The sequence below is a fragment of the Mus caroli genome, unplaced genomic scaffold (genome assembly GCF_978045245.1).
Source record: "Mus caroli unplaced genomic scaffold, Mus_caroli_1 scaffold_11, whole genome shotgun sequence".
In the NCBI taxonomy this organism is placed as follows: domain Eukaryota; kingdom Metazoa; phylum Chordata; class Mammalia; order Rodentia; family Muridae; genus Mus; species Mus caroli.
In genome coordinates this window covers 13,017,963-13,045,231 of record NW_028227266.1, presented here as the reverse complement: position 1 = coordinate 13,045,231, position 27,269 = coordinate 13,017,963, and the positions used below count along the sequence as shown (strand labels likewise).

General features: G+C 39.9%; 1 protein-coding gene across 3 annotated transcripts in view; it reads left to right on the top strand.

Moving 5' to 3' along the window:
• The window catches only part of Fat3 (FAT atypical cadherin 3), a 588,937-nt gene that overhangs the window by 104,982 nt on the left and 456,686 nt on the right, over positions 1–27,269 (top strand). For all 3 annotated transcript variants that reach the window (XM_029481733.2, XM_029481732.2, XM_029481730.2), the window contains exon 2: positions 5,473–8,778. In XM_029481733.2, the coding sequence (XP_029337593.1) occupies positions 5,487–8,778 (3,292 nt within the window). In that variant the 5' untranslated portion in view covers positions 5,473–5,486. The remainder of the gene's footprint in view (positions 1–5,472; positions 8,779–27,269) is intronic.

Below are 27,269 nucleotides of genomic sequence, written 5' to 3'. Positions count from 1 at the left end.
AAGTAGAGTTCTGTAATATCCAGGCCATTTCAGTTTCACTACATTAAACCTGTACCTTTTAAAGATACTTTGTCAGACTCCCAAAGAAGGTGAAAATGTGGACCAGCATTTTCCCAAGCCTTTTCTCTGCCTAGTATGTACTTTGAGTGACACTTTAATAACTAAAACATAAAAAAGATAATACTACCACTAAGATAGTCAAAGTTCAACCTACCCAGCAGAAGCTCTCCAAGTGGGCCTCATGGGACCGACCCCCTGGGAATTTGTTAGAACTTTATATTTCTAGACCTACTGGCCCTAAGCCAATCGTCAGAAACTCAGGGAAAGAGCCCAGCAATCTCAGTTCTAACAGGCCAAGAATAACTCTGATGTGCACTAGAAACTGCTGAGATAATTCAAAACTATGTGGCTAAAGTAAGTGCATGTAAAGTAGACCTGCATTACAGACCTGAGAAGTAAGAGGAGGTAGAGCCATGTGGTTCTCCATCGTGGAGTTATGTTGGTTCTGGAGATCTAAGGTTCCATTTAGCCATGATATGATTCTGCCTATAGTATGAAAGCTGCTGTCTTTCTTTGGTGGTAAAACTACAGTGTTGAGCTAGTTCATTTTAAGACACTTTTGGCTGTGACATTCATTGACTTTGAGTGGGTTTGGTTCAATAGTATCATCATAGTGTCTGTGATAAAAGGGATATCTAACTTGTATTCCTCCGAAATTAAGTACCAGGTCTGAGAAGAGCTCCCCAATACGGCTGTCCTGCCATGAGTTTGAAAGTGTATTATATGAGTCGGGGAGTGCATAGCCAAGCTGTGGCAAGAACCTGTGACTGGTAATACCCAGACAGGACTCTTCTGTGATGCTGACTTTACCCCTGATTTGAATCTGGGGTTTGTGAATGGGAGTTTGCACATGAGGGATGTCCCTCACTGCTAAGGGCAAACCAGGGTTCTTCATTATTTTCGTGTTTTGGGTTATTGCTTCTGTAATTATAAAGTCAGTTAGTATTTATGGAATTTTACATTGGTTGCTTATTCATTGAGATAGGCTCTTGCTCTACAGCCTAAGCTGACTTCAAGCTCTCTATATAGCTCAGGTCAGCCTCCAAACAACATCCTTTGCTCAACCTTCCAAGTTTGTACTGTGTACAACACTATGCTCACCTTCTGGTAAACATTGAGTGTAGCCGTAGGGTATGTTACAAACTCCATTTTGTAGAACAAGAAAACTGAGACTTAATACTCAGAAAATCTGACTAAGCTTTCTCTGATCATTGGGATGTGGCCACGAGTCTTTATTGACTTGGACCAGGCATGAGGCATCCATTCCTTTGACTTGAGTGTGCCTTTTACTATTGGAGAAGAAAGGAGCAGGTCATGGATTCTTTCCAGTGACTCAGGAATTATATTCTCTAAAATTGAACTTAGTAAATAATGACTAGTTAAATTCACATACTTAAACTCACTTCCAGAAGATGAATACTTCATAGTTTTAATTAATAGAAGAAACCAAAGTACTGTTAGATTAAATACACTTTCATGTTTGCTCATCTAATGACAGGGGTCAGTTTAAAGCCCAGGTCATATGTCAAAGGGTATTTTCTGTAACTTAAGGAGCCTTTTGTTAGTGAGAGTTTTGCCACAATGAACATCTGATTGATAACTGGTCATGTTTGGACAGGTAGAACAGCATACATCTTTCCCAAGGGTATCAGTAGGGGAAGATGCTGCATGTGTTGACATTGCTGTATGTTCCACTGTTTTGTGCAATGCACATTTTGAATTCTTTCTGGAAAACAGACACTTTCAACATGTGTAACTCAGAAAGCGAGAGGGCTTGAGTAGAATAGTTCTTCATGTGGCTTGTTACTGGTTGCAACCTAAAGAGGAGAGCTTTAGGGTGAAGACAGTAACATGAGGTTATAAACTCATCCCTGGGTTTTCACTTGCTCAAGGCTGTCCCAGTCAGTACTGTACCTGGCCCAAGGTCTCTAGCATTTGTTCAACCCCTCTAAAGACAGATAGATCTGCATGCTCCTTCAGAGTCCTACACTGAGACCCATGTTCACAGTGAAAAGGCTGTCTGGGAGGCTTGCCAGCACTCCCTCTGAAAGACGAATGTCTCCAAGATTGATAGCTCAGTGATCTCTTTAGAGATTGTATAAAAATATCGATTATGTTGCTAAGTTGTAGAAAATGGGCTCTGGGGTTCAGAAATAGCTTCTTTCTTTAAAATAATCCAGAAGCAGTAGAATAAATCAATGCACAGGGTATCCAAGACATCATAGCTATCAGAGCTTCACAAACAGCTTTGGATTCCATTTGGAAAGGCCAATACCTTTCTGAAAGTAATAGAAACTGTTATCTTGGCATGCTAAAACAGAAGCTAGGGTTTGCTTGGAGTGTTTATGTTACAATTGTACTGAGTTCCTAACATCTAACACTCTTGTTTTTCTCGAGCCTTCGAGGAAGACTGCCAGGCAGCATTTGTGCCAGTTGCAGTTTCAGTTTTTCCTTCTTTAAAACCACATATAAAGATGTCATATGAGATATTTTGGGTTTGACAGCTGAAGCTGACAAAAGTACTCTTGCTTAGTGGGCTTTTTGTTTTGTTTTGTTTTGTTTTTACGTTAAGACCACTCATTCTCATTCACAAGAGAAGAAAAATAGCAGTGAACTTGCTGAAAGAACAGCTCAACTTTGGAAAGCATCAATTTGGATTAGTTAATTTGAACAGTCGGTTTTACATTTTAACAGCATGCTTTGCTTTGAAGGATTAATAAAGGGCTTTGTAGAGGTAACCCCCCTTGAGACATACAGAGGACCACTTACAAGTAACTGCTCCAGGGTGATCATAGTGAGGCTGAAGGCAGCACCTCCACTGGTCTTAATCATCTTCAGAGAATGACAAGAAGACCCATCAATGTACACAGAATATCATTAAAGCTTCTGCAGACTTCAAAGTGGGATTGCTAGAGACAAGGCTACCACACTCAGAGTTTAGTTGTGTGTGCAACACAAAACACAAGTCAAGTTACATCTGAAGTGCCCAGGAGCCAAACAGCATGCTTCTTGAAACTTACTAACTAGCCTTGCTGGCTGCCACATCCCTGGCCTTATTCCTGTCTCTCCGAGTAAAGGCACAGCTCTCGTTTATGTTCTTAGCCTATGAGACAATTCCTGATGACAATCAGAGCAGCTACATGTAAAATTAAAAACTTAACTTTTTTTAGATAAAAGGTTATACCCTTTTTCTGCTTTTCACTACTGTAGTCTGTGCTGCCTAGGAAACTGAGATCTCTGAATTTGCTCCCAGGAATTTAGTATTTTCTAGACAGTTCAGCTGGCAGTAGTAGCAAGGCACCAACCAGCATCCCAACAGGAATCCAGTCTCCATAGGCCCACAGTTTTATCTCATTGGAAACAAGTTGAAATGAGGTAGGAAAGCCTAGTGGTCTGGGAAGAAAAACTGCGTTCAAACTAATTCTCTGACACTAGGAGAAGGAAGTTTGATGGTCTTACCTAAAAAAAAATAGCTATAATAATAATAATAATAATAATTAATAATGTGCTTTGCCACCTTTTAATTTGAAAATACTTTATATGCTACAAAAATAATCTGTAATGCTTTAAAATGTTAAACTTTAGTTGGGTTTTTAATTTGTCATAACACCAGTAATATGAACCCAGAAAACAGATAAAGAATTAGAGATGCTAGATGGGTCTATGCATTTTCATCAATAGTCCTTACCGACTGGTTCAGTAGAAGTACATCACATCATCTATGTATAACGATGATGGCTTACAGATGGATTAGCAACAATGAAGGTGTGGCTGAGGAGCACACACACGAGATACATTCAGAAAGGCAAGGATCAGAGGGTCCACTAAGCCAAGTCTATCTGGCAACAATGAGTGAATCAGAGGCTCAACCAAATAAGCTAACTTACTTAGCTGTGCATTTCCTAATATGTGATCAGGTAGAATAGTACCTATTGTTCAGTATTAAATGCAGAACAGTAGGAGTCTAGAGAGAATGCTCAATAGTTAAGAGCATTTGCTTTTCTTCCAGAGGACCTGTATCACACAGCTCACAACTATCTGCAACTGCAGTTTCAAAGAATTGGCCATCTATGACCTCCAAGGTCTCCAGTCCTTCCATGCACACACCCATATGCAGACACACATACCTACACATAATAAGAATAATAAACATAAGTGTAAATGTAGCACAGTGAGATCATCTTGCATCTACATCTCTATTTTGGCACATCCTGAAGGAGACTGTCAGGAACCTGACAGTGCTACTTGAAATAATAGCTCATTCTTAGAGTCTCTCAAAAAACAAGCATCAAGATAACCTGGTTTGGCTGCTCCTTATAAATGGCTTCTTTCCACAAGTATTTGACATATTTTACTGGTAAAAAGAGGGAAATATTTTTGTCTTTTAATCTGGATGGTCAAGAAACTATGAAAACTGATAAAATTTGGCATTCACTGATGCAAGGAGCTGGAGGTCTCTTATGATTCCTTACATACTTTTGGGAAAGTACTGTTACCCTCCTTCTGTGATGTGTCATGACTGAGGAGTGCTGCTTAGATGATGTGGAGCCTCGACAGACTGTCACCTGTGCTTTTTCAGACTGAATCTTATTCCTTCTCTTGACACTCAACTGTCCACGCATTTCGATCAGTTTTAAAGTAAAGACAGTAGAAGGCAGTAACACCTTCAAGCAGATCTTTACAAGATTATAGTTGTATAAAAGAAATTAAGTAATCATCAGAGAACCACTTTCAATAAAAGAGGTGGGGGGTGAAATAATCTTTCCATACCCCACAGTAGTAGCCATTTTAATGCTAAAGATGCAACCATCTGTGTCAATATTTAAATAGAATGCTCTCAGATGCATCCTGGACACCTTGTCTTACCTTAGCCCTTCATCTTTATGCATCTAAAAGCATACATCTCTTGCCATCATTTTAGTTGCTATACTGTAGTTTTAACAATGTACTCAACGTTATTTAATTTTCTATCGATAGTTTCTTAGTGTCTTTAGAGTCTTTCTTTTGGAATTTGGAACTGTGCTGTAATGAATATATCTAAGAAACTTTCTCGTATAATTGTGGAAAAGGCTACGGTAGGTTAAAGTTAAATGCATTTAAGGTCTCCAATTATACATTTCTAAGTTGACCTCTAACATATAATAAATTTGGTGCCCCAAACCAATCTCAACAGTAGTGGGAAAGTGTCACTTATGAAAGTTCAATCAAGATAAGGTTAAATTCTAATGACTTTGAATTCTTTACTATCTAGTAGCAGTGAATGTTATAATTTTTGTATTGATGCTTTAATGAAAAGATTTTCTATAATACAGCCTTCTGAACACACTTTTTTCATAACAGTTCTTTTTGTGTGTTTCTTTCCCTCACTTTCTTCTGAATTAATCTATATCTTTTCTCTGTGTTTACTTCCAGGACGGACATGTGATATGATGAGTGTGACTATGGGACACTGTATGGGCACAAAGCCTCCTTCTTGCATCATTCTCCTGCTCCTGAAGCTGTTTGCCACTGTCTCCCAGGGGTTGCCAGGGACAGGGCCCCTGGGCTTCCACTTTACACACTCCACCTATAATGCTACAGTGTATGAGAACTCAGCAGCACGGACCTATGTCAACAGCCAGAGCAGAATGGGCATCACCTTAATAGACCTGTCCTGGGATATCAAGTACAGAATAGTGTCTGGTGATGAGGAAGGATTTTTCAAAGCTGAGGAGGTCATCATTGCAGATTTCTGCTTTCTCAGGATAAGAACTAAAGGTGGCAATTCTGCCATATTGAACAGGGAAATCCAAGACAATTATTTATTAATTATAAAAGGTTCAGTCAGAGGAGAAGACTTGGAAGCATGGACCAAAGTGAACATCCAGGTTTTAGACATGAATGACTTGAGGCCTCTGTTTTCACCCACCACCTACTCCGTCACCATCGCAGAAAGCACACCACTCAGGACTAGCGTTGCCCAGGTGACAGCTACAGATGCAGACATTGGTTCCAATGGAGAATTCTACTACTACTTCAAAAACAAGGTTGATCTTTTTTCAGTTCATCCCACAAGTGGTGTCATCTCTTTAAGTGGACGATTAAATTATGATGAAAAGAACAGATACGATCTAGAAATATTAGCAGTGGACCGGGGGATGAAACTCTATGGCAATAATGGAGTGAGCAGCACTGCCAAACTTTATGTTCACATTGAACGCATAAATGAACATGCTCCCATTATCCATGTGGTCAGTCACACACCCTTCTCACTGGACAAGGAACCAACATATGCAGTAGTGACAGTGGATGACCTGGATGAGGGGGCCAATGGAGAGATCGAATCTCTTTCCATTGTGGATGGAGATCCTTTAGAGCAGTTCTTCCTGGCTAAAGAAGGAAAGTGGATGAATGAGTATAAAGTCAAGGAGAGAAGGCAGGTAGACTGGGAAAGCTTCTCTTATGGCTATAACCTCACCATTCAAGCAAAAGACAAAGGGTCACCTCAGAAGTTTTCAGAATTAAAGACAGTTCACATTGCCAACCCCAGGAGAGACAACATCCCAGTCAGGTTTGAAAAAGATGTCTATGAAGTCAGTATAAGTGAGTTTTCCCCACCTGGTGTCCTGGTGGCCATAGTCAAGGTAAGTCCTGAGCCACTGGATGTAGAATACAAACTATTACCTGGTAAGGATTCAGATTACTTCAAAATTAACCCCCGGTCAGGTCTGATTGTCACAGCACAGCCCTTGAATATAGTGAAGAAGGAAGTTTATAAGCTGGAAGTGTCAGACAAGGAAGGAGATGCAAAGACACAAGTCACCATTGGGATTGAAGATGCCAATGACCACACCCCAGAATTCCAGGAGACACTGTATGAGACTTTTGTGAATGAGAGTGTTCCTGTTGGTACAAATGTTCTGACTGTGTCTGCCTCTGATAAAGATAAAGGGGAAAATGGCTACATCACCTACAGCATCGCCAGCCTGAACCTTTTACCATTTGCCATTAATCAGTTCACAGGTGTGATCAGCACAACTGAAGAGTTAGATTTTGAATCCTCCCCAGAGACATATAGATTCATTGTTAGAGCCTCTGACTGGGGGTCCCCATATCGCCATGAAAGTGAGGTGAATGTGACCATTCGGGTAGGAAATGTCAATGACAACAGCCCTCTCTTTGAAAAAGTGGCTTGCCAGGGAGTTATTTCATATGACTTTCCTGTTGGGGGTCACATCACAGCCATCTCTGCTATTGATATTGACGAACTTGAGCTTGTAAAGTACAAAATCATTTCTGGAAATGAACTTGGGTTTTTTTATTTAAACCCAGACTCTGGTGTTTTGCAGCTTAAGAAGTCACTGATGAATTCTGGCATTAAAAATGGCAATTTTGCCCTCAGAATCACAGCTACTGATGGGGAAAACTTTGCAGACCCCATGGCCATTAACATCTCAGTCCTCCATGGGAAAGTATCTTCAAAGAGCTTCAGTTGCAGAGAAACTCGTGTGGCTCAGAAATTGGCAGAGAAACTACTCATTAAAGCAAAAGCTAATGGGAAACTGAATCTAGAAGATGGATTTCTTGACTTTTATTCAATTAATAGGCAAGGACCGCATTTTGACAAGTCTTTTCCTTCTGATGTGGCTGTAAAGGAGGACATGCCGGTTGGAACTAACATCCTGAAGATTAAAGCATATGATGCTGACTCTGGCTTCAACGGGAAGGTACTATTTACAATAGCGGATGGAAATACAGACAGCTGCTTCAACATTGATATGGAGACTGGACAACTTAAAGTCCTCATGCCCATGGACCGAGAGCATACAGACCTTTATGTCCTCAACATAACCATTTATGACCTTGGAAAGCCACAGAAATCATCATGGCGATTGCTGACTGTCAATGTGGAGGATGCTAATGACAATAACCCAGTGTTTCTTCAGGACAGCTACTCAGTCAGCATTCTTGAAAGTTCAAGTATTGGCACGGAGATTATTCAAGTGGAAGCAAGAGACAAAGACCTGGGTTCTAACGGTGAGGTAATGTATTCAGTCTTGACAGACACACACCAGTTTATCATCAATAGCTCAACTGGGATTGTTTATATAGCTGACCAATTGGACAGAGAATCCAAAGCCAACTATTCTTTGAAAATAGAAGCCAGGGACAAAGCAGAAAGTGGCCAGCAGCTGTTTTCTGTTGTCACTCTGAAGATCTTTCTGGATGATGTCAATGACTGCTCTCCAGCTTTTATCCCCAGCAGCTACAGTGTGAAGGTCCTTGAAGATCTTCCTGTTGGTACAGTCATTGCTTGGCTTGAAACTCAGGATCCTGACCTTGGATTGGGGGGTCAAGTACGTTACTCGTTGGTCAATGATTATAATGGGAGATTTGAAATAGACAAAGCAAGTGGTGCCATCCGCTTGAGCAAAGAGTTAGACTATGAGAAGCAGCAATTCTACAACCTGACAGTCAGGGCCAAAGACAAAGGGCGGCCTGTCTCTCTGTCATCAGTTTCCTTTGTTGAGGTGGAGGTGGTAGATGTCAATGAAAACCTTCATACACCCTATTTCCCAGACTTTGCTGTTGTTGGATCTGTAAAAGAAAACTCACGGATTGGAACAAGCGTGCTGCAGGTGACTGCCCATGATGAGGATTCTGGTAGGGATGGAGAGATCCAGTACTCCATCAGAGATGGCAGTGGTCTTGGGAGGTTCAACATAGATGATGAGAGTGGTAAGTTTAATCTTCTGTGCTGAATGTGTTCTTTTACTTCTTCTTCTTCTTAGCAGCATTGGAGAAGGTGTGAACCAGGGCATTGGAGCAGATGGGGAAGTCTCCATTTGAGTAGAAATGACACAGAGCATAAGCCATGTCTTAGAATGGCTTGGTTTCTAAGTAGATTCATTTACACAGTGACAGTCACAGTGCTCAGTGAGTCTCCTATCTGTGTTGTGTTGTTTTTCCTTGCTCAGCATGTCTGTTAGGAGGTTATCTTCTGAGAAGCAACATCATTGTTGCCCCTGGTGATTGTATTCCTGACCCTAGCCAAATGGATGGTCCTGATGCAGTAATTGCATTTGAATTGGCTTTAAATTAGAAGTGTGAAATTGATTTTTGAATGCATCTTATATATGAATCTTTCCCTTTACAGTAAAGCTTTGCTGTTGGGAATTGTTGCCTGTTTTTTCATGTTGAACTGGTACATCCAGCCCTTGAAAAGTGGGTATTCATATTCTGTGTCCCTCATCAACACATTGGCAAGTGGCCTGAAAAGCATTTCTATAAAATACTCATATCACAAATTCTATTTATGAAGAGTTGTTTGTAAAACATTTGTGACTTTAAATAGTTTATTTTTATATCTTTCTTCTTTTATTGAAAATGGGAGTTTTAAAATATAGTATATCTTAATTATGGGGTTTTTCCTTCCTCTCCTCTAGCTTCTCCCCTCCTCCCCAGCTCTCCACTCATCTGCATCTACTCCCTTTCTGTCAATCATTAGAAAATAAACAGTCAGGCTGGAGAGATGAATCAGCAGTTCAGAGCACTGACTGCTCTTCTAGAGGTCCTAAGTTCAATTCCCAGAAACTACATGGTGGCTCACAACCACCTGTAATAGGATCTGATGCCCTCTTCTGGTGTGCCAGAAGAGAGCAACGGTGTACTCCTGTACATAAGGGTGATGCTGTAGGAGGACCAGCAGTCTGAATTAATCTGAACTCTGAGATTTCTCAAACACTGGACCACCAAGCAGGCAGCATACGCCAGCTGATATGAGGCCCCCAATATACATATAGTAGAGGACTGTTGGGTCTGTGTTCATTCAGTGATGATGCTCCTAACCCTCAAGAGACTAGAGGCCCCAGGGACTTTAGAGGTCAGGTGTGGTGGGGGGGTGGGGACATCCATGTGGAGACAGGGGTGTGGGGAGGAGGTGTGGGATGTGGAGCAGTTGGAGAGTGGCTGGAGTGGGGTGGGAGCAAATAAAATATAGAGTGTAAAAATAAATTAATTAATTAAAAAAGAAAACATAAAAAATGAGAAAAATAAAGTCTTCTAAGAAATAATGATAAAATAAAAATAAGATAAAACAAAAGCAAACACACCAGAATAGAGGAAAATAAGAAAACAGAAAGAGCCCAAGAAAAGACAGATACAAGGAACAGCTATAGATACACAGACCCACTCAGTTTGCACACCAGGAATCCCATAAAAACACAGCATAGGAAGCCATAACACATATTCAAAAGACCTGTAGTATTAAAAAGAGAGAGAAAACAAATAAAAAACAAAATGAAATTAAACAAAGAAGAAAAAGTTCTGACATTAGATTATGAGACAAGGAACCTAGAAAAAGGCCACTGAGTTCTCTTTCTGTTGGCTGTCTACTGTGGGGCATGTGGCCTAACCTTAAAAGTAGTTAGTCCTATCTGGGGATTCATCCCATATATAGTTACCAAATCCAGACACTATTGTGGATACCAAGAAGTGTATGCTGAAAGGAGCCCGATATGGCTGTCTCCTGAGAGACCCTGCCAGTGCCTTACAAATACATAGGCGGACACTAGCAGCCAACCATTGGACTTATCACGGGGTCCCAAATAGAGGAGTTAGAGAAGGGACTAAAGGAGTTGAAGGGGTTTGCAACTCCATAGGAAGAGCAATAATATCAACCAACCAGGCCCCTCAGAACTCCCAGGGACTAAGCCACCAACAAAGGAGTACACATGATTTTTCAGCTACATAGGTAGCAGAGGATGGCCTTGTCATGCATCAATGGAAGGAGAGGTCCTTGGTCCTATGAAGGCTCCATAGATACACCAGTGTAGGTGAATCGATGGTAGGGAAGTGGGAGTGGGTGGGTGTGTGGAGGAACACCCTCAGGGGGAGGGAGGATGTGAAAGGGTGCTTCTGGGAGGGAGGGAAACCGGGAAAGGGGATAACATTTGAAATGTAAGTAAAGAAAATATCCAATAATAATAATAATAAAAGAGGATAGTTTTCCCAGGGAGACTCCCTTGAAGACAACTAAGTTATCATTTACAAGTGGATTTTAATTATAGATAGCTTCTGGGTTAGGGATGGAGACACTTCTTCTTTTAGCTCTGGGACCCCATCTACTTTAGACCATTGCAGCCCCTGTGCATACCACCTCCATCTCTGTGAGTTCACATGTGTATCAGTGATGTTGTGCTTGGAAGACCTTGTTTCTTTGGTGTTCTCATCTCCTCTGGCTGTTAGCATTCTTTCCACCTCCTCTTCTAAAGGGTTCCTTGAGAATTAAGGGGAGGGATTTGATGGAGACATACCATTTAGGACTGAACATTTCCAGGACTCTCATTCTCTGGATATTGTCTAACTATAGATCTCAGTATTTTTTTCCCATCTGCTACAGAAGGAAACATCTCTGACAAAGGCTGAGCAAGACACTGATCTACTAGTATTGCTGAAAGTCATTAGGAGTCATTGTAGTTCTCCTTTCTTTTAATAGAATGGTAGTATTTGGTTTTACCCAAGGTTCTTGGGCTACCTAGTCTCTTGTTCCTGGCCATTCAAGCAATACTGGGTACAGATTCCATCTCATAGATCCCGGCTTAAGTCAAATTAGACATTGGTTGAATACTTCCATAAGCTTTATGCCACCCTTCCATTAGCATAGCTTGCAGGCAGAACACTGTCATACACCAAAGGATTTGTGCCTGGATTAACGTTTATAGGTATCTTTTTGTCATGTTCTAAGTGCCTTCTGGTGTCAAAAATAACAGTCTGTAAGGGTGATGATTATCTGCAAACACCAGCATTACTTCTCCATGTCCAATGAGTTATGTGTCTTCAACAAGAGTGTTTTTCTCTCAGTTTGTGAAGAGCAACTTATAGCCTTAGCAACAGCCTGGGTTATTTGGGGGTTCCCATGGGACCCATTTGGCCAATAACTCAGATCCAATACAACGCCAGTACTGCAAGCTTCATTTGGTGATAAGAGATGTCCAGTTGGCACGCTTATTCCTCTGTTATTTGACATTTTATTTAGGTTCCCTTCATGTATTATATTTTTTACAAAGCTTCGGCTGTATTAGATTCCCACACTAGCCCTCAAATAGCCCTTAATCTTAGCTCTCTCTATGTATTCCTTCCCTCATATTTCCTTCTTATTTTCCTCCCCTCTCCACTTGATCCTCCCTCTCTAGTTCCTCTTCTTGTCCTTTCATAACTATCTATTCTGTTTTTCTTTCTTAGGTTGTTCTATATGCCACCCAAGTCCCTTACTCAATATCTAGTTTCTTTGGCTTGTAAGTTACTACCTGGTTATCACTGATTTAACAACTAATAACTACTTGTAAGTGAATACATACCACATTTGTCTTTTGGGGTCTAGTTATTTCACTCAAGATAACTTTTTTCTAGACCCATTTCTAAGAATTTCCTTTTTTTAATTGAAAAGTAACATTAAATTGTGTATATATAATTTATTTCTTTATCTATTCATAAGTTAAGGGACTTCCAGTTTGTTTCTAATTTATGGCTATTATAGAGCAGCAGTGAACATGGTTGAGCAAGTCTCTTTGTGGTAGGATGAAGCATCTTTTGCGTATATTTACAACAGTGGTATGACTGGATCTTAAGGGAGACGAACTCCCAACTTCCTGAGGAACCACCACACTGATTTTCAGATTAGTTGTACAACTTTGGATTCCTACCAGCAATGAATGAGCGTTCCAGTGGATGAATTACTAAAAATCCTTCACAGCAGGAGCTATCTGTCACTTATTTTATTGATTATTAGCTATTCTGACTGGTGAAAGAGGAAACCTCAAAATAGTTTTGATTTTAATTTCCCTGATGTCTAAGTACGTTGAAGACTTAAGTGTTTCTCAGCCATTTGAGTTTCTGCTTTTGAGAGTTGTCTGTTTAGACCTGCATCAATTTTTAATTAGATTATTTGTTTTCTTAATATCTCGGTTTTTTTTAACTCTTTATATATTTTGAATTTTAGCCCTTTAGCAGGTGTGTAGCTGGCAAAACTCTCATATGTTGCCACGTTGTCTGCACGATGACGTCCTTTCCATTCAGAAGCTTCTCAGTTGCATTGTGTCCATTTATCAACTCTTAGACTTTGTGGCTGCGGAAATGGGACTTGGGTTAGAAAGTCTCTTCTATGTTACTGATTTCAAGAATATTCCCAACTTTCTTGTTTCCCTTCCTTCCTTCCTTCCTTTCTTCCTTCCTTCCTTCCTTCCTTCCTTCCTTCCTTCCTTCCTTCCTTCCTTCCTTTCTTTCTTTCTTTCTTTCTTTCTTTCTTTCTTTCTTTCTTTCTTTCTTTCTTTCTTTCTTTCTTCTTTCCTTCCTTTCATTCTTTCTTTTTTTCTTTTCTTCTATTTTTTATCAGATTCAGTGTATCTGGTGCTGTGTTGAGTTGTGGATGAGTTTTGTCCAGAGTAATATATATGGGTCTATTTGGATTCATCTACATGCAGATATCCAGTTTGACCAGCACTATTTGTTGACCATATTGTCTTTTTTTCCCCAGTGTATATTTCGGCTTCTTTATCAAAATCAGATATCCATACGTGTATGAATTTTTGCCTCAGTCTTCAATTTGATAGCATTGATCTAGGTGCCTGTGTGCCAGTACCATCCTGACCATCTCACTATAGCTTCATAGTCTATGTTGGGATCAGGGATGATGATTCCTTCAGCACTTCTTTTATTATTTGGGATTTTTAAAGCTATGCTGGGATTTTTATACAACACATTATTTATAATAGTTGATTTCAAAGATGTTTTAGAATAAAGATCAAATTTGGCAAATATTTCATTTCCAAAGTATTTATGTACCTTCCATCATATACACCAGCATAATTTTAAAAATGCTTCTTATGATTATCATTTGTACAAATATATATGTGTGTCTGGGCACATGTGTATGTGTATAAGTTTGTGAATGTTACAAATTCCTTTCCATGTGCAAGTACATACATACATCTGTATGTAGGGGTATGTGTTGCATGCATGTGTATGTATGTATTTTCTGTTGTTAACATCACATATTCTTCTATTATTAGTAGAATGTAAAAATCACAAAAGAGGAAAATACATCTGCTCTATTTTTCTGTATATGATGATATTTGTTTGTTTTGTTTTTAAACCAAATTCATATATAATAACTAACTTTCTACAACCATCAGAGAATTGCTTGTCTCCTATCTTACTCAGTCTGGGCTGCTAAAAAGGCCCCCTACAATCATGGGTGGCTTTAATAGACATTTATTTCTCATACATGTTCTTGCTGGAAACCTAAAATCAGTGTGCCCACATGGTCAAGGCAGAGACCTTCTTCTGGACTTGTAGACTGTCCTGTTCTTGCTTCGTCCTTAAGAAGGGGCTTTAGAGCCGGGCGTGGTGGCGCATGCCTTTAATCCCAGCACTTGGGAGGCAGAGGCAGGCGGATTTCTGAGTTCGAGGCCAGCCTGGTCTACAAAGTGAGTGCCAGGACAGCCAGGGCTACACAGAGAAACCCTGTCTCGAAAAACCAAAAAAAAAAAAAAAAAGAAGGGGCTTTAGTTTCCTCCTGCAATATGCATTTTTAGCTTGTAACTCAGAATGATGTCAGTAAGAGATTATATACTTAAGTTATAAGTACTTCTATCTAAGCTACAGCAAGTTTTTCAATTAGGAAGCTACATCTTGGACTTGATTAAAAGAGTCAAGAGCAAGTTTCTGCCCATGAGTTGGGCAGTTTATTTTTTTACTTGAGTTTTTAATTTAGAAAATGACTCCAAATATTTAATATCTTGCTAGAAATGCCCCACCAAACAAACAAATAAAAAGACTTCAATAGTTCATAGCTGTTCCCTTGTATTCTAAACTTAGTGAAATAGATTTTTCTCACTTATAAAAATAATGTCAATTGTACTGTAACAATGCTTGATGAATTAAAAATGCATTCGATGTGAACATTAACTTCCTTGAGTCAAAGCTAAGTGAACTGTGAAGATCACCTTTATGCTAACTGGGGAATCAAGCCAGACCAAGTTCCTTGGCCTCCTGAGAATGAACATGGTACTCTCTTTCTCCACAGTTGTTGTTTGTTTCTGAGATCTGTTTTCTCAGAGCCTCTTTTACGTTACAAAGGTGGAGCAGTATCTCTTTCCCCTTTCATTTCATTCTTTTCTCTTAGATAATAAAACTTCCTACACCCCTTTTATTTATATTATAGAAATTATGTCTGGTTGTGTAACTGAGATTGCATGTTTAAAGAAGAGAATTCCCATAAAATATTCTGTACCCCATCCCTTCCTTGTATCTCACTAACTCTAGCTCTCAGAATCTAAGTCCAGGATCTCCTGAATAATTACTGTGTGCACTCGTGCCAGGTACAGAGAAATGAGAGGTTTTTCAGCAAAGAATTCATAACCATGTAGCTCTGAGGCTCATGTGATTCTTGACTCCTTGCTTTTAGATACTGAAAGCATTACTAGAACCAAGGTTCAGGACATGGTTTTTGGGCCTGGCTGCAGACTCAGGCCTAACTAAACTCTACTGCTGAAGGCAGACATGACTTCTGCTTGCTTGGATTTTTGTCTTTTAAAACTTTTAACTCAACTGCCAAAGTTGCTCAGTGCTTTGGATTACTTACCAGCTTTCAGATTTGGAGCAAGAATCCTAGGGATTTTTTCACAATCTATGATCCCTGGCAAGGTCTCAGACTGTGAGTGAGTAGATCTCGGGTGAACTGAAAAACTTAATGCCAGTTCTCTAAGCTTTCCTGCTGCACAGGACTTCCAAGGACTGCTCTAGCCCTGGGCTCCCAGGAAATGGGCTGGCGATCTGTATTTTTCCCTTAGCTCTTTTTTATCTTCATCCTTTTGAATGGCAGATTTAGTTCAGGTGCTAGGTGCATTGTACATTTCTTTTCTAATCAAATTTTACAATCCAAATAAACCTTTTATTATTCCTCAGTGACAATCTTTTTCTGAATGTCTTTCTTATGGTTCCTAAACCTGTGTGTGCTTCAATAATTACGGATGTTTCAGCCATATAAAAGAGAGATGCTGGAGTTAGTTGAAGCCTTCCTAGATTTATGTTCTTGACTCTTTGGTGCTTAGCATACAAAACCACACCTTTGAAATTCTTTACCATGCATGGGCATTTATGAAATGTTTAATAATATTCATGGTAGCTGGATTAACTCTCTGCATGCTACATTGAGTCTGATCACAATTTAAATCACCAGTGTGCAAGATGCAATTTAATCAGAATTTCCTTCACACAGAATGGATTCTTATTCTTTTCCACATCAATAATCCATATTCTTGACTACTCAGAGGTATAAAATAGTCTAGGAAGAGCACAATGCATGTTTTAAACCAGGACTTTCTATTAGATTGTTTTGTTAACTACAAACTACAACATAGATTTCCCTAATTTGTTTACCTGAGGTTAATTAAAGAAATATTTAATCAAGACAAATGATTTCCATTTTGGGACTTTAATCAGTGATGATTGGAAAGACATTATATTACCTAGTGTTAGCATTTATTTCTTTCACTCATTGAGGCTCTATAAAGGACTAGTCTTTGAGCAAATTGATTTTAAAATATTACCTGTCATCATCACAGCCATCCACAAGGTATTTCTGAAGGCTTGCCTATCCAAGGTCATGTGTCACTAACATGATAGGATCATTAGCCGTTCAGATATTTGAACTCCAGTGGAACAGATGCTAGATCTACAGCATTTATACCATTTCCCTTCCTGCTCCAACAAGCCATCATGCAGCCCCTATGTCTTATTCACAAGAAGGTCTTCAGAGAGACTCACGAAGATTCTCCATAGAACCTTCTCATATTCTAAAAGTGAGAACATATCACAAGGAGAAACCCAGCGCTGACCTGGGACACAGGGATAGTTTGAAAGTGTCTACAAGTCAGCATCAACCTGGAGTCCATATGTTGGAAACTAATAGCCTGAGGGGGCAGTGTGGAAATGTGGGTTTTGTGGGAAACAAACCATGAGGGCCTCACCCTCAAAAATGGGATTAATAATCTAGGACAGTATCACAAGAGAACTTCCTTCCCCTAATATCATGTTAGGGTTCCAGTGATGCTATTTCTGAGGAATGGGTATACACCATAACTTGGGTCTGTTTTCACCTTGATTAAGCAGTATACTTGTGTTTGTTCATAATCTACCCAGTGTAAGATGCTTTGGTAAGCGCCTTTCCTAAGGGAGAGAGATGCAAATGAATCATTACTGAATGATACCACAATGAGACAGTGATGAGAACAGTCACTATTGTCACTGCCTCTCTAATCAAGTAACACTGGGTACATATTACTGATGGAAAAATATGCAGGTGTAAGGTGTGGACCTTTCCTAATGGTGGCCTTTCCAGAATATTCCACAACAGCAATGCTAATATTTTAGAACACTCTCTGTTCGTGTGCCACATTCTTCATAAGACACTCATATATGTGATCATACTTGGAAGTCCCATGAGACAGGGTTCATTTCCTCTGGGTTTTGCACGTATGATGTTGCAGGGGACACTCACATGCACACTACATCCATCTTGACCTTTTCTTGTATACAGGCTCTATGCAGCATTTCTCCAACTTGTCTGGACAAAGAATGCTTTTTTATTTCACTTTTTTAATTTTTTATTTGTTTTTAGGGAATCTGTAGAAGCCAGCGAACTAATATATGCCTATATTTAATTTTATGTTCCAGACAAGGATCTGAGACATTAATTACTGGAAAAGTAATTACTCTTTTGAACAATGTATTTCAACAATCAAGAAATAAAACTCCATAGTTTCATAGGTACCTTCATGTGAGTGAGTTCTCTCCCATTTGACTCTTGAGATCTACAGTGCCATGTATCTTGTGTGTGTCCAGACTATTAGCCCATTTCTGCTTATGTTCTCTAACTCAAGATTGAGAAGGAGGAGTGTCAGGATATTTCTTCATTTGACTCTTTGCACATTAGACGTTGTGGACGTCCCTTGATGGATGGGCAGCCTGCTATTACTAATCCTAGAGTATCAAATATAAAACATTGACTTTCCTTAACCTCCACCCATACCTGTGTAATCAGTAGATGCTTCTCCTTCAGCTTAGCAATGCGTGCTGTCTGCTCTTTTTCCAGGAACCTAACTAGAATATCCTTCTTAAATAAATGTTTTTAAAACAGATTTAACTATATTTTGAGGACTATTTCTTCCAATTTTTATTAAATGTGGTTTCTATAACTACATTATGATGTATTGGGGCCCCGGGGAAACAATAGATATGATAGCTATCTATTTTATAGGAAGGAGAATAAGCAAGAGGGCTTCATCTTGCCATCTAACTCTTTCCCTATTTCTCTGCTCCATGAGTGGATACTTTTTACTGTGTTGGAGACCTAGTCCCACCAGCTGAAAAAGAAAGAGGTTCAATGAACAGCAGAGCAACGTGAATATTTTAAACTGTCCATCATTTTCATGTTGTGCTTTGGTCCTCAGCAAAGACACCGATTCATCTCACCTGGTAGTCATAGAAACATTAAAGACATGAGATAAGCAGCATATATCTAGTTCTCCAGAAGAAGTGAGGCCAGTATAATGCTTAGAAAGAGTTCTCTGCAGTCTCTGATAATCAGATAATCCAGAAGGTAGATGCAAACTAAGAAAGGGGAATTCTGAATTGTTAGGAAGAACTAGAGAGCCTTGTATTTAATCCCTGCAGGGACATCTTGAGTTACTGCACTGTAAGCTTCCATTCCCTTTTATTCAGACACACTGGAAACAATATTTATTTCGTTGCCATATGCTTACTTTTCTACATTTCTTCAAACTTGGTGGTAACTCTGATAAGCTGAGCATGAAGATGCTCATCATTTAAAGACTTTGATGTAGTTCATGACAACTTTGGACCAAACAGTGTTCTTGTTTCTCATGTTCTTCATACATTATGTCTTTCTGGAATTTATTTAACTGAAAAAAAAAAAAGACTAGACATTGGCCCAACCCTGCCCTTAACCTTCCCTTGAGATCAGAACGAGCAAACGGGAGAAATGAAGTTATGATCAAGTGACAGCAGAAACTTTTCTTCGCTCTGGAATTTCTGGCCATAATGACTTGGAGGAAAGAAAAAATGCTTCCCAGAGGAGCTCTAAACATTCTACAACGTTCTGATGAGCTTAGGAGTCGTCATGTAAGCCAGGCAGAAAAGAAGAAAAGAAGCTTCTGGAAGTGATGGATGGGGAGTTTCTATCACCGTTTGCAGCAGGTGCTTTTCTCTTGACCGTTTTTAGTTGTTGGCTGAAGGCAATTTAGATTTAATAGAGGACAGTAGGTTTATGTCTACACTGTGTATCAATCTTGGGCTGTTACTGTCCCCCTTATAACCAGCAAATGGTGAAAGTAATGACAACGCTAAAGAAGTAATCCAAGTAGAGTAGCAAGCTGACCACCGGAGACATGTGTGATCTTTTCTTAGTGTGTGGTCTTCCTTTAACATTTAAAACTGGCCATAAGCAGAAGTGAAAATGCATACAATAAGGAAGTCTGAATACATTTGAGTATCAGAAGACTGTGGGATGGACTTAGCGTCCTCAGTGACTTTGGATAGCTTGTATCAGTTCAGTTTTCTCACCAGGGCAATTTTGGGAAGTGTTTTGCATGTATCTTGAAGGATATTTTCATTTATCATTACAGTTGGAAGAATTATAGAGTTTGATAAATATTTATGTGATGCCACTACACCGTAGTGTTTTTCTGAAATGGAAATGAAAGTGGGCTGCAGCCTGTATTTGCAGCTTGCCAGTTTCTTATGAAAGCACATCATATCAAGAGAGAATCTGCAAAGAATGGTGAGTAGGACTCAGTTCGATTCATATTAAAATCCTGAACACCACTTTGCAAGTTATTGAACATAATAGAGATCTGCAAATTTTCCCCTTGGACACTGTAGAATTTAGTGGTTCCTATGGGTCATCCATTATGACTAAATTCACAGATTTTTATTCGCATAGCACAGTTAATATTCTAGTTGTTTTTAAAAAGCAACATACTAGTAAAAAATGATTGCTAGTAAAATATATCAAATATGAAACAGTCACCTCTCATTTAGGCAGTAAGAGAGATACATAGACCAGTCTCACTGTGTGCTTTATTACTAGGTAGTGAATTCATGTTACCTCATCTCTCTCCCATGTTTCTTATATGAGAAAACAAGCCTATTTTTGAATTTCTTGTCTGAGTCTTCCTCGTTTTGATGGAGCTTCAATTTGGGCTTGGCAGCCCAGCAATAGAGTCTGAGATTTGAATCAGATCACTACAGTCATTTTCTGGATTAACAACCTCAAGCATTCCTTATAGGTTCAAGCCAGAAAGAGTTTGTCAATTCATTAATACACAGTAAGATAGTGGCCATTGTAATGAAGAGACAGGATTATCACCACTGTCCAGGTTCCCTATGAGAGCTGAGAGAAGCCACAGTACCTGATATGTCCTAAGGGTACAATCCCAGTGGAGCGCATGTGAGGACAACTGGAAGCCAGGCCAGATGGAATGGAGTCCAGGCACATACTGGCAAGTTATTAAATTGATCTCAGCTTCACAACAACCTCCAGATTGTTTCTCAGTACCCTGAGTGTCTCCAGGAGACCACAGAGATCTCTAGGGTAGGATTGTTTCAGCCTGGACCTAGAGGAAAGGTGAGCAGAAGCTAGCTTTGCTGTCTCCTCCTTGTGTCTGGCCTCATATTAATATAATCTTTCTCACAAGGTAGTACCAACTTCTCAGCTAAGGCTTCTCTGATGTGCTATGATGTATCTGGGTAGCTGTTTGGGAATCCAGAACTTTCATATGGGTAGTCCACTCATTTTCTGCTATCACCACCTCCCTTTTTTATAGGTGTATTTGGAGGTGGAGTCAGGGGTCTCGTCTGTTTTATCGATGACGAGTTCTAGTTAGGAAGCAAGATGAGAATTAGCAGTTTAGTCTAGGTTGCCTCAGAGCAGGCTTGACATTGATGGAGCACCACCTGAAGAATAAGCAGAAAAATGAACTGTGCTTTGGAAAGATTTTATACCCAAAACAAAACCAAGAAACAAGACAAACACCCACACATTATGATCCTTGTGTGCATGGGCATTTTACTACACAGAAACTCGTGATACAAATCACACATCTTTCAAAACTCTGGTTTGTCAAAGCTTCACAATTTCAAGTTCTCTGAAACCTAGAATCTTTAAAAGTATAAAACAAAAAGAACAGGATGGTTGACTCTTTGATCATTATGGCCAGAATCTAGCTTTGTAGCCTTCCTTTCTTGTGAGTATCCAAGGTCAGTATGTAGTTTTATAAAATATACATGTATGAGTCTGTGGGCTAGAAATTGAGAGAGAAGAGACTGGGGATTGAAGATCTAAAGAAATGCTATCTGTCTAGCATTTTTCCTGTCTTCATTCCCCATCCCTACCTCCGATATTGTTGTGGAGGCCTCCAGAATTAGTTTCTAAGCTGGAGAGCCAGGGAAGCTGGCAGCGTGGCTCAGCACTAGTCTGAAAAAGACTAGTTCTAGGTCTAAGTCCTTGTCCACATGCTTTTAGTTACTCTCTGTAATTGAAAAAAAAAAGTGAGAAAATTTTAAAGGAGGAAAGACATTGTCAACTGGTATCATTTTCCTTGGGCTTATGTCAGGTACATCATGGGAGAATGGTTTGGTAAAGCTGAAACACTAAGCTCATTGGGAACCAGGATGTAGATAGAGAATCAGAGTAGCAAAAATAATAGTCCAGGGCTAAGAGACAATCTTCAAACACATCCCTGTAGTTAATCCACTTCCCTACCTCCAGATAGCCTACCCATCAGCTGAGAGCTAGTTAAAAGGTTAGTTCTCACAAGCTCAGTAGTTTCGGGATCCACTAGTAATCCTATAGTGCCACTAGTTGGCCACCAAGACTTCAGCATGTGAAGAAAGATTGTTTATATTTAAACCTAAACAATCTTGGAGTTGAGGACACTGAAGTCCCACAGTTCAGTCCAGACGAGCCTTGAGCTCTGCTGTCCAATAACAAGATAAATTGTTCAATATCCACAAGAGGAAGCTCACCTAAGTCTTCTGCTCCACAGCCTAGAGCTCTTCATGTAAGATGATGGCAGGTCTTGCATACTTGCACTGATGCAAACTCCTAGCCGTGTTCAATGGCATACCCAGAAACAAACTGCCCTTGCCATCCTAGACCTGAAATCCGCTATCATTCATTCTAATGTAGAAAGTCATAGTCAGCACAGATTAATGCAAGGGACAGCAAGCCAGGTATGTGACAAGGAGAAGAGAATATACAGGCAGCTCTGAGTTATAAAGAAAGAAGCCCCAAGAAACAGCTTTCAATGATGTATCTAAGTTGAAGAAAGAATAAATGGTTAGAACAAGGTTGGATGTGTGCCATAAACTCTGAAAACTACTCTAAAACAAAGATATAAAGAGACTGGAGAGATGGCTCAGCAGGTAAGAATTCATTCTCTTTCTCAGAAGGACCTAAGGTCAGGTCTCAGCACCCACATTAGCTGTTTCACAACTTCCTGTAACTCTAGCACCAGGAGATCTAACAGCCTCTTCTGCTTTCTGTAGGCACCTGCGCATATGGGGGCACACATAAATACACACATGAATTTAAAAAAATAAAAGTAAATCTTAAAAAAGAAAGGACAATGCTGATTTCTAAAGAATTAGCTATTCAAAAATGTTTTCTTAAATTCTGATTGGTTGGATTTTTGTATAACTGTTGGTCATTCCTTGAAACATCCAGAGTCAATATTTCTAGAAGTGAAACTATGGAAATGATGTCATTTTCCCAGAGCCCTCAGCTGCTCAGTGAGATAGCTCAGCCTAGAACCCAACACTTGTCTATATGGCCACTATTCATCTCAAGTCTGTCTTTCTCATCTAGAAGGTACTTTGGATGTCTGAGGTTATCATTCTTTAACTGAGTGCATCCCCTAGATGTCAAGTTTCTGATCAGGCTCCAAATAAAATTTCCTTCTTACTAGAGTTGGTGTCATTGTGTATGTTTCAAATTTATAGTGTGAAGTTTTGGGTAGTTGTCCTCTGAGACTCTGTGTGTGTGTGTGTGTGTGTGTTTGTGTGTGTGTGTGTGTGTGTATCTCTGTCTGTGTGACTGTATGTGCATGCATGTGTGTGTGCCTGTATGTGCCTGTATGTATTTCTGTGTGTCTATGTGTCTATCTACGTGTGTGTGTGTGTGTGTGTGTGAGAGAGAGAGAGAGAGGGAGAGAGAGAGAGAGAGAGAGAGAGAGAGAGAGAGAGAGAGAGAGAGAGAGAGAGAGAGAGAGACTGTGTCTGTGCGTTCTCTGTGACCCATGAATGAATGTGTATGTGTGTGGGTGCAGGCTGACAGTCAACATAGAGTTTTAAAACAGCAACATTAAAATGCAGTCCATAGTGCTGCTATAAAGTATAAGAGGGTAATGGCAAAACCCCTGCATTCCTGGCTGCAGGCAGTGAATCCTGGGAAACTCTATCCCTCTGCATTCCAGTTCCTCAGGGCTGAATGAGTAGGGGAAGGCACTGAAATTTTTCTGCTGGAATTCACTTGCAGGGGGCTACCTGTTGGGGGTCAGAGAAGAGAAGTTTCCATGGCCTTTTATTCAAACCACTGCAGTTTTCCCAGCTGTGAGGAGAGTTTCTCACCCCTTTTTACATTTAAACTCTTAGTTATTTTCATTGTGAGTCTGGCTCCAGGTAGACAAAGCCACCTGGAAAGCACCCTGAGCACTAATGAGCAGGCATGCCATTGGCTCTTCTTCCAGTAATCATCTGGGGGGAGCAGAGTGGGAGGTGGCAGGGGGTGGGATGGAACTCTTGTTCCACAGGCAGAGCTTGTCAGGCAGGCAGCTATTGTCAGCAAGAACCTGCCTCTGTGAAGGGGAATGTTTTCTACTTAGTCTGTGGGGTTCTCTAATGATGCTGGAAGCAGCTGTCTTGTGTGCATTGGCTTCTAAGCTGAAGATGACTGAACTCAGGGGCCATTGTCCTTCTCCTGTGAATCTTCCAGCCATTCACTATGGAGAGCGTTTTCTTTGAATGGTTGCTTGGTGGTATGGTTCTCTGTCTTCCTAGTGTTTCTAAGTTGCCCTGATTTTACAAGTCTTGAATAGACATATGGGCCCCAAATAATTGTACTGAAAAATGCAGAAAATATTGAGCAAGAGGCTATTGGATTTCCATAAGTAAGCAAATATATTTTAAGAACTCACTGGTGAAAATTGCTTTTTATTTAATGAGTCATTTTTATTGGAAGGTAATGATTATGTCCAAGCCATAAATACAGTATAAATTCTCTTTGGAGGGCATTAAAAAGATGACTCTCGACTGCAAGCAGCTTTTTAAAGAGTGTAGGGATATTGAGGTATCAATTTCCAAACCTGAAGATTCTGTCCATGTAGGGGGAGCATGAAAAAGTGAAGGAGATTGCACAAGGGCTTGTGCATGGGAGCAGATGGTTACGGCGTGGCCGAGCTTCATATAAGGATGTGTAATGATGAAGAGCTTCAGTTTTCCAAGGTCAAATTTCGTGCTTTGTCTTATTGTCACAAGTACTAAATGAGTTTCCCATTCTGCTTCCCATTTTATAAGTGGGAAAATCGAGGTTCGGGGAAGTTTAGAGCCTTGCTCGTATACTCAGCAATTTCTCTCAGTTCTTTGAGTATCCCAGCAATACATATAATTATCACAGTTAGCAATCTGTGTACAAAAGGGTTGTGGTAACAGTCAAACAGAAGCAAGAATTTTGTTTGTGATTAAAGATAACGTAACTTTTGTTTGTTTGTTGAATTTTTGTTTGTTTATTTTGTTTTTGTTGGTTTTGTTTTTGTTTGATTGTTTGTTTGTTTGAAGCAAGGTCTTTTTTCCATTTTTTAAATTTTTATTTATTTATTTATTTATTTTTAATTTTTTCTGCTTATGCTGTTTTATTAGATATTTTCTTCATTTATATTTCAAATGCTATTCTGAACGTCCCCTACACCCCCCCCGCCCCCACCCTGCTCCCCAAACCACACACCCCTGCTTCCTGGCCCTGGCATTCCCCTGTACTGGGACATATGATTTTTGCAAGACCAAGGGCCTCTCCTCCCAATGATGGCCGAATAGGCCATCTTCTGAAACAAGGTCTTAAGTAGCCAGTTAACCCTAAAATCCTGATCTTCCTGCCATGACTTTCTTCTCTGGAATGCCATGGCTGTAGGTGGATATCACCATAAAGAATTCAGGCCACCAAGTAATATTCATATTCTGTTGTGTATTGTGTCTCTGTTAAAATTCTGGTTTATTTCAAAATAACATGAAGAAAATAAAATGATGATGATGATGATGATGATGTTACAGAGGAGGATCCTGTTTAGCTGGCCAGCTTGCAAGTACAAGTGAGAGGGCTTTTCCACTTGATTTTCATGCCATCAAGATTCCTGACTATGCTATCAGCTATACTAGTCAGCTACTTTTCTTAGGGCACTGAGCACACCGCAGCTGTAGGCATAAAACCTACCTTAAACTGCCATCACTGACGATTCTCCTCATAGTTCAGGATCAGTCGTCTGACTTCCACTTCACTGCAAATTCTTTGGAGTCAAGATTTCTGCCTGGTAAACCACTGTGTATGTCTCATTCAATACTTGCCATTGTAGGTATTTGTGGAAGAAGACTAAGAGCAGTACCCATTGAATAGGCAAGTGTGGGTGAGGGTCTTGATTCCATCGTCTTAATCACTTAAGTACCATGCAGAAGCTGTGCCCGATGCATATCACTTCCAAGTCCTGTAAGGACAATCCCTTCTGCTTCCTTTGTTCTTGTGTGGCTAAAAGCTTTGAATAATGTATATGTCCATAAAAAATAACTGAAACACTGAGGGGCTTTGAAGGTCTTGACTGTGAACACTTGGTTTTTCTCACACTGTTTCTCAGCCATTTAAGAGTCTGAGGACTGAGATGATGACAGGTTAGGTTTAGAGAAATCAAACTGAAAATCATTGACTGTTAGATAACTTTCACTGTGTTCCATTGGCCACCAACAAAGATTTTCAGCTTGCACTGTGACTTCTGTTCTTTCTCTTTCTCTCTCCCCTTTCCTTCACTCTCTCCCCCCTGTGTGTTTGTATCTTTCTCCCATCCTCTCTCCCCACCATTTCCCTCTCAAAAACAAACAAGCAAATGCACAAACAACAAAATAGCCCATAGATGTATCCAGTACACTCTTGCATACACAGTCAACTCAGATTTGTGGGTTTTATTTTGTTGTCTGTTAGTTTGTGTCACCTGGCTTGTTTTTCTACAATGATGTGTTTACTGCTATTGTGGTCAGCTTTTAAGGAGGCTTTATCTATGGGACATTATCTGTTCTCTCATTCCTCTGCACCTTTACTTGCATCAGCACCACAGTCTTGCCTCCCCAGTTGCTTTCAGCTTAGACTACAGGATTTTCTCTAAGGTCTTCCATGTTACCTCAACTTGGCCCTGGGCGTTGATATTCATTCCTCCAAGATTGAATAAATTCCGTAATGTTCTCATTTTTATTTTGTATATATTAACTTAATTTTGTATTTCTTTACAAAAATGTTCTCTCTTAGTCCATACAGGCTATCAAAAACATTTGTCTGCTTTGGTCTGTGTTCTATTGCCAAGGCAGTGTCACGAGGTTAGATCCTTATGCCATGGAAGGGATGCACATTTTTCCCAGGCCCTTCTTCAAGGGACGTTACATCTTTCATTGGAGACTTTGTTCCTTTTGCTCTTTATCTCCCACTCTTGTTTCCAGGGTGAAGATATTTTCATGCTACTTTTGGAAAGACAAATATGCACATCTTAGAGTTATATACTTTCATTTTAGATCTCTGACCTTGTCATCCCCTCAACCATCCTAGCCCCTTTTCCATCTACTTCTGGTAGGCAACACTTTCCTAGCCTCTTCAGAATTCTGCATCTTCTATAACATGGGAAACTGTGTTTGCATACTTTCTTCCTATTCTTTTCATGTTGTATGCCAATGAACAATGTTAGCGCAGATTCTTCACATAGTTTTAGCCCACTTCCTCCTTCCAAAAGAGACTCCAGCTTTGATCCACGGGATTCTAAGTAGCTATCATATCCACCTTAAACAGGCCTTCTGCACTCCTCGTCTCTGGCAGGTAGCAGAATCTAGTTTTCATAGCTTCATTC